General features: G+C 34.2%; 1 protein-coding gene across 13 annotated transcripts in view; it reads right to left on the bottom strand.

Annotated features, from left to right (window-relative positions):
* Positions 1-19,771, bottom strand: part of Rapgef6 (Rap guanine nucleotide exchange factor 6) — a 214,313-nt gene that overhangs the window by 69,254 nt on the left and 125,288 nt on the right. For 12 of the 13 annotated variants that reach the window (XR_013439379.1, XR_013439380.1, XM_040271793.2 and 9 more), the window contains 5 exons: positions 17,419-17,550; positions 7,912-8,089; positions 5,607-5,743; positions 3,375-3,533; positions 2,659-2,811 (listed from right to left, as the gene is read on the bottom strand). Coding sequence is in view for 11 of the 13 variants with exons in the window: in XM_040271793.2 (XP_040127727.2) it covers positions 2,659-2,811; positions 3,375-3,533; positions 5,607-5,743; positions 7,912-8,089; positions 17,419-17,550 (759 nt within the window). In the remaining 2 variants the exon portion in view is untranslated. The remainder of the gene's footprint in view (positions 1-2,658; positions 2,812-3,374; positions 3,534-5,606; positions 5,744-7,911; positions 8,090-17,418; positions 17,551-19,771) is intronic. The other variant, XM_040271791.2, reaches the window with a different exon arrangement.

Here is a 19,771-nt window from a genome sequence, read left to right as displayed (position 1 = left end):
AATTGGCTTTATTATCATGAATGGTTTAGGGTCACTTAGATGTTGTTTTTAGATTATAAATATCGGAAGTCATGGTGTAAACTGGTCAACATTAAACAGAGGCCATCATTTTGACTGGCTAAGTCACTGAGGTAGGGTCTCTTATAGAGATGAAGCTATACATTCTAAACTTTAAAGATGAGTCAGGTAATTATGTTTATTAGCAGCTGAGAAGGTAGGATGTTCACACACCAAAAGGTTGCTGTTTCTCCCTCTGGAGATGGCCCACATTCTCCCTTTAATGTGTATTACTTGCTTTGTCCCAGTGACTTCTCCCTCTCAAGATAGCCCACATTCTTCCTTAAATATGCCTCTGCTTTCCTAAATAAACCTCTATGTCTCAGGTGGAAGAAAAAAAGTTGGGATGCTGGATGAACACACAGAGGTGGCAGGCAAAACAGATGGTTCGCCTGGTAGAGATTGGTTACAATAAGCAAATATGTAAATATACAGAGAATAACAAGAGTCATTGTTGGTGAATGTACTTATAGAAACAGAAAGAAAAAGGGTAGAGAAAACCCTGTACAGGGTGTAATACTGGATTGGATGTATCAGTATAAACCCCTAGATGTTTAACAGAAAAAGTAATAAATGGGCACGTATTTGTAATAATCCATCCATATATAGATTTCCTAGCTTTATCTGATGAGAGGATCTTAAAAAAAAGGGAATATCCAGATATTGGTTCATAAATACCATCTTCAACTGAAAAGATCCTGTATACTCTGGGGGAAACAGCTGACTTCAAAATCTGGTGTAAATCAAGTTCATGATGAGCCTTACTATCTGCCAGAGAGGGACATGTCAAAATAATATGAGTCAGCTTAAAGAGGGCTTCACTGGCTAAATCTCAAACAATTTGATCTAAGGAATAATACTGGTAAATACATAAGTCTATACTAATATTAATAAATGTAGAAGAAAAGAAAGCTCATCTTTACAAAATGACAGTTTAAAAATATGCAAGAAATTATAGTAATAAGGTCTCACCATTTCAGGCAAGAGTAGTCAGTCAGTCAGTGGACGTAAAAACTTCTGGGTAGAAGTTCATAACTATCTATGAACTAGAGGTAGTTTTATTGATACTATCTCAGAATATCCCTTTACCAAGTACCCATCAGTTACAAAGGATCAAATGGTAATTTTTACAGTGAAGAAACTAAATCTGTGTTCCTGGATGAGACATCAATGTAAGCAAGGCATCAAGGTTTATTTTACCATGGTGGAAAAGGTAACATCTTGTGGCCCCTGATGTGGTGTAATGAGAAGTGCATGTCATCATTTCTGTGAAATTCCTGCTGGGAGGGAACAACTTGAGTATGGTCATGAGGAAACACTAGACTGATCCAGGTAAAGGGTTATTCCTATAGGATATAAAATAGGAACAGACTGAAGTGACATGACAACTAAATCTGTGTTCCTGGATGAAATCCTAGACCAGAAATAAAAAAGTGGCAATGATGGGATTGCTGGTGAATATCTAACATGATTTTTGGGCTGAATCCTTCTGTTTCAGCAATGTTTAGTTCCAAACTTGGAAGGATTCCATGGTGTTTATGCAGGAGAGCATTCTTGTTTTTAGGAAATACATATGATATATTTAGAAGTGATGAGGCATTACTTTTGCAGGTTACTTTCCATTTCCACTAATGACAATGGGGCAAATGCAGTAAAATATTAAAATTGGGGGAAATCTGACTCAGGGAGATTTTGTATTGTTCTTGCAACTTTTCTGTAACTTTGAAATTATCAGAAACATAGAAGTCCTTACAAAAAGACAAAGGAATTAAAATAAGAAAATATATACATGACCCTAAGGTCACTGATATGTTCATTTTTTCTCTACAGAAAAAGCTTAAAACCATCAGTTAGGAAAAGAGAGACAGCTCTGAGAAAGTCTTGATTCTAAGGAAGAGTAGACATGATATCAGCTTTAGAGCTGTCTTTCCGATCCATACTCCTCATATTAAATAAATTCCTCCATTTCCAATTAGCAACCAAGACTAGTCCAAAAAGACAAGAAGCTATGCATTTATTCTCTCCCTTTCGACTATATGGCTCTACTTTATATCCAGAGGTTTTTAAAGAACAGAGGAGGAAGAAGGCAAGGAATAAGGGAAGAGAGAAAGTATGAGAATACATACTTAATTCTGTAACTGTACTAAAGCTTTTGATTTACCTCATTTAATCTTAATCAAGTCCTTCTATATTACCACCATTTTTAGATTTAAAAAAAAAAGTGAGGTATGGAGAAATCAATGCCTATTTTAACTCTGCATTTTCATCTATGAGTCCTATGCCTTTGTGGCTAATCCTTGAATTTCTATTGTTTCTACATATAAAATACATTTTAGAAGAAAAACTGACCAGTATATTCCAAAACAATACCCATCCCCTATCGATGCTGATATGAAATGGCAGTAAGTTATTTTTCAACATTAAAATGGATAAAAACCAGCTTAGAAAAAGGCAAAAGAACAAATATATTGATTAAAATTAGATTTCAATGTGTTAGTGAAGTGATCTTGCACTATTTAAAAAAGGAGTTCAGAGCCTTTTAAAAAGCAAGTTGAAAACTTTATTCTATCAATATCTAGAATAATAAGTTAAAATACACACCTTGATTACGATGTGTCCTTTCCTGGTTCCACTCCGGTCTAATTCGCGGTGCTCATGCACCATAACAATTTCTCCTTCTTCTTCAACTTTATGGGTATTTTTTTCCACATGATTTAAAATTCTCCAATAATCCTGCTGGGCTATGCAGACAAACTGTCCAAGAACAACATGGGGACAATTAATGAACCTATAGTACATAAATATATCACTATGCACCAAAGCAGAGCACAAAGGCAAGAAATCAAGCGGCATCAGTTCTTTCATTCAATCCTTTAAACTTTTAACAAAAACCAAGGTGAAACAATGTACACATAAAGAGACCGAAGAAGTCAAATCCGTTTGAATTTTGCTCTAAAAGGAGAAGTGAACATCCACTTCTCTCAAAACTGACACTACACAAAGAAAACACGAAGCAGGAGTAAGTTAGAAACAAACAACTCTGAAGTTCCTATTTCTTTCCCTTGTTTTAAAAAGACTCTGAGCTGGCTAATATCAGAAAGAAATGCAACAAACTAGCAGTTACTTGGCACATTCTCTTAAAAAATTTATAGTTTGCTCAATCCCATAAATATTTGAGGCAGTTATAAAATTGAGTTTCCTTTATTAACAACGAGCTATTGAAACTCCTCATTCTCACATACAGTGATTTTATTTTAAGGAACGAAAAAAAATCAGGTTCAGCCATTTCAAATCAAACAAGCAAGAGAAAAGCTTACCTGACAATCATCTACTTTAGTTCTGACAATACCACGCATGTACTGCTTATCAAGAGTGGGAGTAATTCCAAAACTATTTCCCATAAAGAGATTTTCAACTTTTCCATCTGGATGATTAATTTCTACAGTGCCATTTAAAATAACATACCATGAATCAAGCTATAGAGAAAAACAAAAGGTTTTAAGAATCTTTTAGAAGTGATAGTTATATGTTAACTTTGAACAAAAATCTATCAAAATATATAATTTGCATAATTTAAAAGAGTGAAAAAGATAATCTGGTTATATTATTAAGCACTTTTAGAAACATTTTATGTTCCCTATTCTAGACTGCACAACCACTGAAGTTTATTTTACACTTTCTTCTTTTAGTAACCAAAGGAAATCAGGAGCTTTCATGATGACCAAATTTCCTGAGGCAAAAATGTAATGTTTAAGAGCACAGATTTTTTGGAATTTTAATCCAGACTCTGCCACTAACTAGCCTGGTGACTTTTGGCATGTTATATAACCATTCTGAACCTCATTTTTTTTTTTAACTGCTAAAATGGTCCTAACAATAGAATCTATCATAGAATTACTATATTAATTGAGTTATTTCATACTAAGTGCTTAGAGGTGTCTAACATGTAGTAAGAATATCAAAAAAGATAGTGATTAATTTAGAAAGACTAAAAAAACACCTGAATTTTAAGGCATATCTAACAAAACAGAATGCTCAAAATTTCTCCTGATGTTAAGAAGACAATGCCCTCATTTATATGGAAGAAATTAATGTTCCAGGGAGATATTTCTTTTAAAGGTCACTGTGTGTCAATAAAAGACCATTTAATTCCCTTTAATAAACAACCCTTCTTATTATATGGTAAACCTTCAATAATTTTAATGTGAGTTAAGGGAAAATCTAGGATTGTCAGTTCCAAAAGGTAATTAGTATATAAAGAAATACTTTTTTTCACAAAGTGTATTTTTTTTTAACTGTTTTAAATGTAAAATATACTCACTACTGAACTTGTGGATTACATAGGCTATTTGAGAATAGGGACTACCCAGTTTTTTCCACTACATCCCTGGGTCTAGAGCAGAAGCTGCTACACAGCTGACATACAACAAATTTTTGCTGATGGAACTGTGGGAAATTAAGACAACACAAAAAATTGTGGTGAGGGGGGGAAGTATGGCTTATTTCTCATCTGTGTGCATATCATTTTGAATAGTTAAGATATTTATATTATTCTGCTTTTTAAAAAAATTTAATGCTATACTCATCTATTCACCAAACTTTTTGGGGAGCACACTTTATGTGTAGAATGTAAAGAGAAAATATGTTAAAAAACAAACAAACAAAAAACACTAGAGATTTGGCCCCTGCCCTCACAGAATTTCCATCAAATAATTTTAAAATAATGTGAGAAGTTGAGGGCGTAGTTCAGTGGTAGAATACTTGCCCAGCATATGTCATATTCTGTGGCTATGTAATAATTTGAATAACCATTTCTTATTCTTGGATATTTTGGGTCACGTCCAATTTTTACTATTACAAATATGCTATAATGAACATCTTTTGACATTTAGAAAAATGCTTTCCAGAAATACTATACCAATTTTTATTCCTATTAGAAATAAATGACAATGTTCAGCAATATCTCAGCATTAATCATTACTAACTTGATAAGAAAAATAGCAAAACACTTTCTAACAATAGTCGTACTTTCTAATCCCACTGCATCCTTTCTCCACTCAGGTGCATCTATCTAAGCAGTTTAAAACACAGAATTGCCACATAAATGCCCCAATTGGGATTTGTCCAGTAGGAGGCAGTGGTACCAATAATTTGCCTCATTTTTTCATGTTAATATAGAGAAAGAAAATGGAGAATACATACATTTAACTTTATAAACATTTTAAACAATGATATAAATACATGAATAATAATTAAAAACCTTGAGAAGTGAAAATAAATAATATTTGTTGAACCAAATTTGTTATCTATTTTGCACAAAATCCATTGCTAGGAAATAAAAATTAAGATAAAGTAAAGCTAAAGAAAAAATTTCTCTCCTTAGAAATCATAACTACTTCAAATTTAAGTGTTCCTTCTAGCTCATTGTTCAGTTTAAATTTCAAAAGTGAGGATTTACACGAGGTTATGGAAATAAAATTCTTCTAAAAGTAAAATTAGTAGAAATTAGCATCCATACTAAATAATGTGACATTTATTTGCTAACCTACCTCTTGCCCATCCTCAAGAATAATAGCTCCAGCCTGATCCACCACTTCAAAAATCATCACTGAGCAGAGCTCTCTCCGTACAGACATGGTCATGTTGGCAAAAGCAGGAAGCTGGTGCATAAATTCAAGTAATTGTTCTATAAAAAACAAATTTCAGGATGATACACTAAAAGAGAATAAAATCTAGACTTCAATATCCAATTCCATAACTGACTTGTGAATTTATGCTGCTAGAGTAGAGAAAGCCAGATTACAAAGACCATTGACTGAAAAAAATATCAGTTATTTACTTTACATATATATTTCAGATTCATACATAAAAATATGGGCATATGGAAAGATATCAGAATTTATAACCCCTAGAGAAAACAATGAACTCAAAGTGAGATAAAGCTGGAAAGCTTATCTAATTTGCCTAGCCGGAGATGCCATTGTATTTTGGATTAGTGATGCCATTAGACCTATCAGATTAGTGAAAAAAGTCTTTTTTCTAATCTTATTGGCTAGGGATTTTTCTTTCTTTTTTTTAAATGTAACTCATCAATGCCAATAAATAACTGTTAGGAGCAATACATGTGTAATGTAGTTCAAGATTTGTCAAAGCAACTACGTACTACAATAAAGGCTGATGGGTTCCTCAGGCATTTTTTAGTATACAGACACATGAACAATAAAGATAAATACAAGGGAGAAACAGACTGGGGGTGGCGGCACATGCCTATAATCCCAGCTATTCAGGAAACAGAGAGATGAGGATCATGAGGACATGAGGACAGCCTGGGTAACTTAATAAGATCATGTTTCAAAGAAATAAGAAGACTGGGGATATAGGTCAGTGGCAGAGTGCTTGTCTCACATGTGGAAGACCCTGGCTTCAATTCTCAGTATGGCAGGGGATTAAAAGAAAAAGAAAAAAAAAGAAGTGTGGAAAGCAGTGACTTGGATCATGATTTGTGACAGTCTGTGTTTTCTCTGACCTGTACCTTTGTACAGGTCAAGATTGCTCAGTTGCTATGGTGACACCTGGCTTGAAGAAACTGTGCAAAGGCATGGAGTTATATCAGTCTGGACCTTGAGCTCAGGCACCAGCTCCCAGGGATAGAGAACTCTTGAGCATAATAAGATAACACAAATGTCTCCCCCAGTGCTGCGTCCTTTAGTTTGCCTGCTTTGCAGAAACCTTCCCACAAATAACCTTTTGATAATAAAACCTATATAATAAATGTGCTGAGCTACCTCTGGGTCACTGTTACTCTATCAGAAGATGGTGTCCCACTTGGTACAACTTTCTATGTGTTTGTCTGTCTTTTTTCAATCCCTTAATGCCCCTTGCCAGTTTCTGGATTAATGGCTCTAGCAGAGAGGTAGTGGCAAAGAAGGAAGAAAGAAAAAAGGAGAAACACAGTTAGTCACCCGGAGGCTTTAACAGAAATAACCATAAGGAGCTCTATGCTCACAGATATTTGGAAATACTTACATTTCAATTTCTAAAAAACTCAGAAGACAGTGTAGCATGTAATTCTTTACCATTAAAAATGCACTTTCAGGCTGGGGATGTACTCAGAAGTTAAGTGCTTGCATAAGTATGTTTGAGGACTTGATTCTCAACATTGCAAAAGACAAAAACAAAAACACCTTCTCCATGACAATACTTCCAGTTTCTGTGCAGATAATGTTCATATTAAATTATATATCTTTGGAACGGTAATGAATGTTCAAATATTTTGATCTTTACTGATATAAATTATGGCTGTTATTAGCAAGAGCATCTTCTGATTTGAATAGCAATAAGACTAGTATAAAAAGAAAACCTATGAGAAAACATTGATTGAATTCTAACAATATATACTTGACGTTGAATAATCCTTTGTTCCTCAAAGATAACATCAACATATTTAATATTCAACTTGCCAACTAATAATGTACTAAATAATTCTTTAATAAATTACAGAGGAATATGCATTAAGTTTTACCCAAAAATTTAAGCTAGGAAAATAAAAATATGATTCTTGAAAAATTTTAAGAAGCTAATTCACAAACTTTGGACATTATTATTCTGTTTTAAATACATATGGACATGAGTTTAATGAAATTAAATTTTTGTTTTACAAACTGTGTCAGCTAATCTCAAAGATGGTTCTCAATGATCCAAGCCTCCAGATATTCATCGTTCTTTTATAGTTCCCTGAATTTCTGATTCATAAAAATTATGAAAGAATAAATGTACACTGCTTTAAGGCATTAAGTTTTCAGAGTACTTTGTTAAGAAACACTAGGAAACTATATGAACAGATGTATTTCTTACCAATGTCATCATCAGTTTTGTCTGCAGGTTCTTTTTCAAGACATTCTCGAACAAGATCTCGCCCCTGCAATGGATCTGTTCTATCAATCTCTTCCTCCTCTTCTTCTTCATCCTCAGAATCAACAGGTCCTTCTGGAAGACGTGTTAAATCTACATCTCCTACTTCACTCTCTGTAGCCTACAGAAAGAAATTTTAATCATTTATCATTTTATATTAAAATATTGTATATCACAGTCTGAAATAACTCAAACTTGTGTCCTTACTAAATATTAAAATGAATTTAGGCAACAATGCATGCTGTGTTAAGATTACAATGAAATGACGCTTATTTATAAAAGGTTTCTTTGTGTCTCAAATACATGTTTATCTTTCCGTAGTAAGATTTCCAGGTGATAAATCTGAGCCAGGAAGTATAAAAAGGTTAAGATATTCAAAAATCACTAAATATATTGTTTTCCAGAAAACACTTGCTTTTTTTTTTTAAACTCAAAGGTTTCTAAAACATGAAGTATGAGAAAGAGAAAGTTCAACAACAATGACTTTACAAGTAATATATTCTTTCATCATAGGTGCTAGATGGTAGGTGATCATGTAAATTCAAAACAAAAGTCTGAGCTAGGCATGATGGCCCAGTGGCTTGGGATATTTCTCTGGGGCAGAAATATCACAAGTTCAATGCCAGCCCCAGCATTGAGACTCTTGTTTATAAATAAAAAATATAAAAAGGGTTGGGGATGCGGCTAAGTGCCCATGGGTTCAATCCCAGGTACAAAATAAAAACAAAAGCAAAACAAAATACCAAAACACATACACACACAAGCCCCAAACCAAAACCATATAAAACCAAAAGTTTGAAACAAGGTAGAATAGTACTGCTAAAATAGGCTCATCTTAAAAGATGGATACTCCTTGTTTTCCATTGCCTTATCACTAGATCTAACAGTGTGAAAAGAGCTGAGATTATTCTAACTAATCTTTAAAATGAATTCAACAACCACAACTTTGGTAATATATTATGTCATATATCTCTAAAAGAACCAGCTATTTTTACAAAAGTATAAATTAAGTGTAATGCACAAAAAGTAATGAAGATGTGTTTTAAAAAATACAACCATTCTGAAGTGGATTATTAGGCAATATTTCTGAATATTACACTCTTGATTCATATTATAAATGAAAAAGCATGAATGTTAAAGCAGTTACAGAAAAATGAATTGGACACAGGAATTCTATATAAGAAAAAAAGACTCAAGTGTGAGTATATTAATAAAGACTATGGAAGTTTCACCCAAATACTTGTCTCAACTCCTATTTTGAACATTTACTGTATTGTCTGTCCTGAAGAAGCTCTCTTTTTTGGCAACTGCTGTTTCCATCTTAAATTTCAAGATTCTAGTGGCTATAGTGCCTTATTTCCTCACTATTGTAAGCTGAGGTATAAAGAAATTTTTCTCTGGATTTTAGTAATTGGAGTTATATATAAAGCATCCTTTCTTTAGTTGCTCACCTGGAGACAACAGTATACTGCCTAATAAAGCCACATGAAAATGCCTATCATTAATACATTCCGCTGGCGTGTATTTTTTTTTTTCAAATCAGGATTTTTTTTCCCCCCAGGTCCTTAATTCTTTATTTATTTATTTTTAGTCATACATGACAACAGAATAAATTTTGACATATAATACATACATGGAATGTACATACATCAATCATATTGTCAATTCTATTCTGCTGCCCATTCCTATCCTCCTTACTCCTCCCCTCCTCTCCCATCCTTTCTCTCTATCCAATCTAAAGTGACACACTTTTTTCCCCCTTTTCTCATTACAACATCATATATGTATTCTGTATAATAATGAGGTTCTCCTTCCATCTTCTGTGCAACTCCCCTTCTCCCTCTTTTTCCCTCCCACCTTCTTCCCTATTTAGTGTTAGTCTTCTTCTCATGCTCTTCTTCCCTATCCCATTTTGAGTCACCCCCCCTTATATCAGAGAAGACATTCGACATTTGTTTTTTAGGGATTGGCTAACTTCACTTAGCATAATCTGCTCTAATGCCATCCATTTGCCTGCAAATGCCATGATCTTGTTATTTTTTAGTGCTGAGGTATGTATTTAAAAAAAAAAAAAAAAAAGGGAAATGCCTGTCATGGGAGAAAATGGAACCAATAGGTAGAGAATGAGCAGGGGAATGGGAAGGAGGATACTGAGCAAGAGGCAGAAAGATACAGAATAACAACAGGTATTAAACATGCAGGCAGAGAAAAAGCACAACATGGGGCTGGGGTTGTAGCTCAGTTACCTCATGTATGAAGCACTGGGTTTGATCCTCAGCACCACATAAAAATAAATAAAATAAAGGTCCATCAACATCTAAAAAATACACACACACACACATACACACACACACACACACACACACACACACAGAGAGAGAGAGAGAGAGAGAGAGAGAGAGAGAGAGAGAGAGAGGGGAGGGGGAGGGAGATATTGTGTCCATCTACAACTAAAAATATATATTTTTTAAAAGAGCATGACATGCACAGCAACAGCACCTGTGACAAGTGTCCCAGAGAAAAGAGGGAGGACAAATAAGCCAGCCACAGGACGCCAAATGACTAGAGCCAGACAAATGAGGCCAACACTCTTGCAGGTATCCAGGCTCCCTAAGACTAAAGCTGCCACTGCTTTCTCTGTGGGTAAATAAACTATCCTTCTGTTAACTCAAGTTAAGGCTCTGATACTTGCAAATGAGAGTCTTGTTTACATTTGTGCACAGCTTTAAGTAAGAGCTGGTAAACAATCCAAATAAAATACCTAATTTCAGATCTTAAAGATTAAGTAAGCTGGCTTTCAACAAACTTCTATGGTCTAAACATCTGTGGCACCTTGAATTTTTGTTCTATTTTGTTTTGTTTATAGTGCTAGTGATAGAATCCAAGGTCGTGTACATGCTACATAAGTGTTTGACCACTGAGGTATATATATTCCTAGAGCCCCTAAAATTCTTATGTTTAAATCCCTATCCCCAAGATGGTAGTATTAGGTGGGACCTATGAAGAGATTAAGTTATGAAGAAAGTGATTAGGTCATTGGAACCCTATGAATGTTTAGATTAGTACCCTTAAGAAAAAAGCCAGATGGATACAGTAGTGTTCTGCAATCCCACCAACACAGGAGGCTGGGGCAAGAGGATGGCAAATTCAAGGCCAGCCCAGCAACTTAAATAAGACCTGGTCTCCAAATAAAAAAGGGCTGGGATGTAGCTCAATGGTAAAGCATCCCTGGGTTCAATCCCTAGTACCATAATAAATAAATAAAATAAAATAAATAAAATAGCCCAGAGGACACAGTTAGATGGTGTCTATCTAAAAAGAGGGCCTTTATGAGATGGCAAATGAACTACAAAAAGGGTTTAATCAGATGACAAATCTATTGGCAACTTGATCTTCGACTTTCCAGCTTCTAAAACTAAGAAATAAATTCCAGTGTTTTATTATAAGTCACCTAGTCTACCTGAAAGCATCATACAGGGACAATCCCATGTTATAACTAAATACTATGCTCATAAGGAGAACTGGGTGTACTCAATAAGAAAGTGTGTGAACTATGAGTTTAAAACAAAAAACAAAAACAAAAACTTCACAATTTAAAGGGGGGCGGGAAGCTCCTCTCCAAATTTTATTTTTAAATTCATAAACAGAATTTGAGAGAATAATATGATAATATCAAGAGCTAGTATAAAACATATGAGTTCTACTTTTTTTTTAAAGGTAGAATATACAGCAGATTAAGACACGGCCTTTCAACCTCTTTATCCTAGCACCTGGGATACAGTAAGCCCTCAGAAAGACTATGATAAGTAAAATAAGCTCAGGGTAGGAAAAGTATATTGGTGATAGAACTAAAAATACAAGTATTAAAATTATCGTATTTTTCCTTTTCTGTCATATGAATGTGTCTGTGTATGTGTGTGCATATAATTTGGTGTTGTAGACAGTCTGAGGTAATTTGCTGGTGACTTGGCCTTTCCCAAATGAACTATCAGAGAATATTTTTCCTGTTTACATCTAGATAAACATGTAGCTATCACAGGTTGAAATTAAGAACGTTATACAAACTTGCAAAAACCACATTTTCAAATTAAGAGCAAGTATAAAGTTAGAACCTCACACTTTCAGTTCTGCTTCTTTCTGTATTCTCATTTTTAGTATTTTATTTAACCTCTTTCATGGATCATTTGGCCCATATAAGGGTTTCTCTTTGGATTTCTGGTCAGGGCAAGAATCCTGTGAAATTAATCTTTCATAATTATATAGTGTAGGCTGGTCCATTTCATAATCTCTGTAACAGGACAGGCAGGAAAAGTAAGGGCTCCTCTGCCCTGTAAAATAAAACATTAGCAGATTTATTCTGCATTTTCCTCGGAACCAATGTTGGCTGGTTTCTACTTTCATTAAAACAAAACAAAACAAAAAACCAATTCTAGATTAATTTCTAAGTGCCAAAACTGTGCTTGACTCAAGCATGAAATATAAGTTAGTAAGATATCAACTCTGCTCTCTATAAATTCACTCTCATAATGCAAAATGTCAAGTTTACAATTAACTTAAAAAACAAAAAATAGAGTAGGAAAGTGGTATGACAGAGAGAAAAACTGCTGTGTATTCCAAGGAGATAGTGACAAAAATGAAAATGTCATCAAGGCAGAGCTATATAATGAGAGAAATATGACTACAAAGTACAAGCGCAGGAAAAAGCAAAAATTTTCAGGGAATAGCATCTTCATCTGCCATGAAGCTGAATCTAGAATGTATAAATAGGGGAATACTGGAATATAAAACCAAACTGCAAATTGTGGTGAGAGGTGAAAGATCTGAATTTATAATGAAGAGTGTAAATCAGGTAATGGTGGGAACTAAACACTTTTTATTTATTTATTTTTTAAATATTTTTTAGTTTTCGGCAGACACAACATCTTTGTATGTGGTGCTGAGGATCCAACCCGGGCCGCACGCATGACAGGCGAGCCCGCTACCGCTTGAGCCACATCCCCAGCCCCCACTTTTTATTTTTTTAATTGATTTAAAAAAAATAAATGATAGCAGAATGCACTACAATTCTTATTACACATATATAGCACAATTTTTCATATCTCTGCTTGTATATAATGTATACAAAGTATGTTCACTCCAGTTCGTGTCTTCATACATGTACTTTGGATAATGATGTCCATCATATTCCACCATCCTTGCTAACTCCCTGCCCGGCCCCATCTGCCCTATCTAGAGTTCATCTTTTCCTCCCATGCTCCCTCTCTTTACCCCACTATGAATCAGCCTTCTTATATCAGAGAAAACATTTGGCATTTGTTTTTTGGAATTGGCTAACTTCATTTAGCATTATCATCTCCAATGCCATCAATTTACCTGCAAATGCCATGATCTTATTCTCTTTTATTGCGGAGTAATATTCCATTGTGTACATATGCCACATTTTTTTTTATCCATTCACCTACTGAAGGGCATCTAGGTTGGTTCCACATTTTAGCTATTGTGAATTGTGCTGCTATGAACATTGATGTGGCTGTGTCCCTGTAATATGCAGTTTTAAGTCCTTTGGGTATAGACTGAGAAGGGGAATAGCTGGGTCAAACGGTGGTTTCATTCCCAGTTTTCCAAAGAATCTCCATACTGCTTTCCATATTGGCTGCACCAATTTGCAGTCCCACCATCAATGTATGAGTGTACCTTTTCCCTCACATCCTCACCAACATTTATTGTTGTTTCTTCATAACAGCTGCCATTCTGACTGGAGTGAGATGATATTTTAGAGTAGTTTTGATTTGCATTTCTCTAAATGCTAGAGATGATGAGCAATTTTTTCATAAATTTGTTGATTGATTGTATATCCTCTTCTGAGAAGTGTCTATTCAGGTCCTTGGCCCATTTATTGATTGGGTTATTTATTTTTCTTTTTGGTGCTTAGCTTTTTGAGTTCTTTACGTATCCTAGACATTAGTGCTCTATCTGATGTGTGAGGGGTAAAAATTTGCTCCCAAGAATGGCATTATTCATAGAAATAGAAAAAGCAACATGAAATTCATCTGGAAAAATAAGAGACCCAGAATACCTAAAGCAATCCTTAGCAGAAAGAGTGAAGCAGGTGGCATCACTAAACCAGACCTTAAACTATACTACAGAGCAACGGTAATAAAAACGGCATGGTATTGGCATCAAAGAAAACTGGTAGACCAATGGTACAAAATACAGGATACAGAGACTAACCCACAAGAATACAATTATCTTATATTAGACAAAGGTGGCAAAAAAAAAAGGCAAAAACATGCATTGGAAAAATAATAGCCTCTTCAACAAATGGTCCTAGAAAAACTGGAAATCCATATGCAACAAAATGAAATTAAATCCCTATCTCTCATCATGCACAAAACTCAACTCAAAAGTGGATCAAGGACCCAGGAATTAAACCAGAGACTCTGTGTCTAAATAGAAGAAAAAGTAGGCCCTAATCTTCATCATGTGGGATTAAGCCCCAACTTCCTTAATAGGACTCCTGTAAGAGCAAGAATTAAAACCAAGAATCAATAAATGGGATGGATTCGATCTAAAAAGTTTCTTCTCTAAACACTTTTTAAATATAGAAGTGATGTGATTCAAATATTCTTGCAAATTAAACAGGACTTGAAAAAATGGGAGTAGCCAAACAAATTAAAAAAAAAAAAAACAAAGATACCCGTGGAAAAGTGACAGTCTTGTCTGATAAGACTGTCAGTAGAGTCATAAATTAAGGAATTGTATTATTGTCATAACAAAGTTTTAGGAACACATTTATTTTCCACATAGAAACTAAGGCTATTTAAGAATTAGTTAATGAAAAGACAAACTCTTTTCTTCAAAAGTCAGTATTTCACAATTTTCCTACTATTGAAAAAGGACTGATATAGAGAAAAAGAAATCCAGAAAGAAGCATTTCTTTTAGAGAACTCTGATAATGCATAGAATATTTCATCCAAGAATAATCCAACATCCTAACCTACTTTCAGCCAAACGTTATAAGCTAATCTGATTTTATAAACATATTCACTGAAACAATTCCTTGCATCCCACCCCCCAAACTGTGGTAAATAACTTTCTCTGAGAGCCAAGAGTTTCTATTTTTAAATAATAAGACATAAAAACTCTAAAGAAGGAAATGAATAGGATGCTAGGGGTGTAGCTCAGTAGAAATGCATAGATTTTTAGCCATGTATTTGGCAATATAAAATGGTATAAACAGTTTTCCTGCTAAGAGTTACTGTTAGGTGCTCCAGACAATTAAACTATTGCTCTTTAAGGTACTGGCAATACACACTTGTAATCAAGTATATTCAGTTTTCTAAGTATTGCCAATGTAGATAATTTCTTTTACCCTTTAGTAATTAATCCTTTCTCTTTTCTCAAATTTTTTCAACTTTTATTTTTAATAATACACTCTTTATATCATCCTTAAGATTTGTCAAAAACAGAATGTTTGCTTAAGAAACATAATAAAAACTACCCACAAACCTACCACCAGTAAGAAAACACTGGTAATGATGTCAATTGAAGGTCTTGAATATACTTATATATATACTTATACATATTTCTATATACTTATATATATTTCTATGTACAGAAATATATATAAGTATATAGACGTGTGTATTTTTTAGATTTGTAGTGTTTTTTTGTTCCCTTCTGTTTTTATATGTTGGCTTGTTTTTGTTTTAACCTTTATGGCATTTCTTTCAGTACTGCCCTGAGTGTAACAGTTTGAGAATTTTTACTTTCTTTGGTTACTCTTAAATATTTTACATTTTTGCATTTTGATTTAGCACTGTTAGGGGACAAACTATATGTGCCTTGACCAGACAAACTCCATTTTACCCTGAGCCTCCATTTCATATTTTAAAAAAACAAAAACAAAAAAACCCCCACCAAAACCAAAATCCCCACTTCGCCAATGAGAAAACCCTGCCTCTGTCATCCTGCTTTGCACACCCTATTTAACATCACATAGTGGTTGAAAAATGTTTATTTTTATATAATGTAAGATAGTCTCCTTTTAGTCCCCATTTTTATTGGGGAATGTGCTGTTCCCTGAATTCTGATCCACTTCGTATCTTGTATGGGTTTGACTTACAAGTAGATTGTGGCTTTGAATATAAAAGCCCAAATTCTGAAGGGTGTCAAGGGGTACACGGGTGACCTGCTTGCAGCCTCCTGTCCTTCTGGTGAAACAAAAGTTCCATGTCTTGCTTCAAGACTGATTCTGTGATTTATTTCAAACATGTCACAACAGCACTACCATAATTTTCTCCTTTAAATTTCTGAGTTCCTTTTTATACAATTTTAATTTCTATTCCTTTTACCTGTTCAGTCTCCCTAAATTCATTAAAACTTACTTTTATTTTATTGGTTAATCTGAAAGTTTCATTGCATCATGTTTTTTTAAAACCATATGATTTCATTTATATGCCTTTCTAGAAAATATAAAAACTATTAGGGGAAAAAAAAGATTGGTGGTTGCTGGGGGTTATGGATCAGGAGGGGGGACAAAAAGGCATAGTGTTCTTTCTTAGGTAATGGAAGTGATCTGTCTTCATATAGGTTGTAATAAAGGAGGGTAAATTACATGTTAATTTCATTCAACATCAAGTCATCTTGGTTCTGATTATTATGTGTGTTTCATATAATTAACATGTAATGTTTTATGTTTTATAATCTATGACATCAACCACCACTGCACTTCAGGACATAAAAACTCATACCTAGGGAACTGTTCCTAACATCTTACATTAAATAAAATCTCACAGACATTCCACTATCAGGATCATGAAACACTGCACTGACTTGAACCTAATTTGGATTTAACCTCAGCAGGGTTTTGTGAGGATTCTCTCTGTGTATGGGTCTTTCCAGAGCCCCTCTTTCTATTACACAATCACTGAAAATCTCAGTAAGTTTAAAAGTTTCTATTGGGGTTTTAAGAATGGGAAAGTCTGCAAATTTACTAATTTTGTATGTAATTCATGTTATATAATAATAGTCTTTACAATTCATAAACAACTATAAATTTCTTCATGACTTATAGTTAGCAGACTTATACAACTAAATATCAACCTTTTTATAAGTTTGAGTTCAGGGGTTTCAAAAAACTTTTCTTACTTTCTTTTTTAACCAAAGCATTATATAGTAAGATAGATTTGCCTGGATTAAAAAAAAATGAGAGAGAATGTTACAGTCATATATTACTAAACTATACTTACTAAATCCTTCTCAAAATATAGATCATCTTCTTAATTATACTTATGAATTTGAAGCAGTATATAAAACATACTTTTGAAAAGACCTTATGCTTGAATTTCATATTCTAATTAAAAGATACATGACCATCTAAGGCATAGGCACAGAGTATTTTGCAGAATAAAAACGCTATATGCACAGCACACAATCCTAAGATATTACCTGATAGATATCAGATAAACTGCTGCTCCCAGAATCACTGGCAATGCTACAACCAGACTGACTAGAAGACACATGAGTCACCTGTGGATGAGGGTTGTCTGTGAGGTGCATCTTGGTAAGATCAGCTGGAAGCTGAAGAAGAAAAATAATTTTAGTTATTCTAAATGTCAAACTTTATGTTTTTAGGAGATTTTAATATAATGTCACTTTTGCAGCACATTTTCATTTTATGTACATTACTGTACAACTTCATTTTTAACCTAAATTTTTCATTCTTACTAAAAATCTTTTAAATAGTAACAAGCAGATGGCACTTTCTAAAATAATTAGGCAAACCTAACAGAGTAGCAAGATCACTGAATGTTTTTCAAAAGAGATTGCCATTACTAACGGTATTTCAAAGGACAAACCTCACCCCTTTTTACCACCAAATAAAAATATCAGCTATTCCCATTGTAAAGCGTAGGAATACTATTAAAACACACACACACACACAGGGATGTGGCTCAAGCGGTAGCACGCTCGCCTGGCATGCGTGCGGGCGCTGGGTTCGATCCACATACAAATAAAGATGTTGTGTCTGCCGAAAACTTAAAAAAATAAATATTAAAAAATTCTCTCTTTAAAAAAAAAAAAAAAAAGAACATCTTATACTGTAATCAAATACAGCCAAAGAAAAGGGGTGAACCAAAAAGGGAGAGTTCATTTTCCCATGTGCTACTGCCACCTATTTGTATTTTATTTACAATGTCTTCTCACTGAGTTGCTTAGCATCTCACTTTTGCCGACGCCAGCTTTGAACTCTCGATCTTCCTGTCTTAGACTCTCAAGCTGGTGGGATTACAGGCATGTGCCACTGCACCTGGCCAGGATAGGAGATGTTATAACACTATAAGACTTCCAAGTAAGAAAACCAAGAGAAGAAGTAAGAAGACTAAGGAGAAGAAAGTCATTCATACAAGTGATACCAGAGTAATAAACCAAAGCCAGAACGAGTCTGGAAATAGGTTTGGTAATGCTTATAATGTATTGACTGATATTCATTTCACGACTTCCTAAAAAGCAGGTTATTATTCTTATTCCTTCTTTATGATAAAAAACGCAAGCAGTAAAATTACATAATTTCCCAATTTCACCCTCAAGAAGTAGTGAATTAGGATTCAAACCCAGTCCTATTTGATTCTAGCACTCTCTATGATACTATACTTTGTGCCAGGGATGTTGGTGGTCAGATCAACATGATAACAGATAGGTCTTGCTTTTAAGGAGCTTAGTTTAAGAGCAGAGAGTATATATAAGCAAATACCATTTGCTTTTTATATCAAAGAAAACAGACTTCATTCCCCCAAACTTCCTAAGGGATAGGAACAATAATGACTGGTGATTCCAGTTACCATTTGAGTGTTTCTTACTTGTAGTAAATACATAAACAGTCGCAAATACACTTTACATGCCTTTTATACAGATTACCTACTCTAATCAAAGAACTAGAAGAGGTAAATACTATTATTATACCCAACTGACAGATTAGTAAGCCAAGGCTTAGAGAAAGTATAATGTTTGCCCTTGGTCACACAGCTAGAAAGCAGAAAAGCTGGGATGACACCCAGGCAAACTGACTCTAAATCAATTTCTTTTCAATACTCAATAATTTCTATTTTCTTTATAACAAATGAAGTAACATAAAGGTTCTGTTCCTTCAAAATAAATTATTGGTTCCTTTAACTTTCTCTTGCAGCTTATCTGCTCTTTTTCCTTTTCTTCCTGATCCAGCCTCAACTTTTCATCAGCAAACTCAATTCATTCTCATCCTTTCAGTCCATCAGATCTGGCAAAACTTTCCCATTTTCTAGACTCCTTCATACATTTCCCAGATTTGAACTTTTATCCTCTACTGGAGCCTACATGGTGGGGTAGGGGTGGGAGTATGTGGTTGAGCTTGAAACATAGTCATTATTTAAGTATATAGAGTGTTCTTGACTGAAGATATAGCGACAGAGAGATACTGAGGAGAGACTATACAGAAAGAATGCAATCATGAATACCATGTGGGAATTTTGAATTTGATTTCAATAGGCTACTATAGATCTGGGGGAAAAACAATGACATTAAGAGCAGCTATATTTCTCAGCAGACAATGTTTGTTGCAGTAATAGAAAGATTTCAAGTCTTAAATGCTTAACCTATCATAGTGTATATTTTGAAGATTTAAAAAGTTCCATTTTCACTCTACTGCTCTGAATGTGGAACTCACGTTTTCTGTATCTCTCATATATATATATATAAAAGTTAATACCCCCCCCCCCACTTTTATTACCAAATGAAGGCTTGGCATAGTGATACCTATCTTGTA

The sequence above is a fragment of the Ictidomys tridecemlineatus genome, chromosome 1 (genome assembly GCF_052094955.1).
Source record: "Ictidomys tridecemlineatus isolate mIctTri1 chromosome 1, mIctTri1.hap1, whole genome shotgun sequence".
Taxonomy (NCBI): domain Eukaryota; kingdom Metazoa; phylum Chordata; class Mammalia; order Rodentia; family Sciuridae; genus Ictidomys; species Ictidomys tridecemlineatus.
Note: the sequence above shows the minus strand (reverse complement) of the source record. Positions and strands in the feature narration are given on the sequence as shown.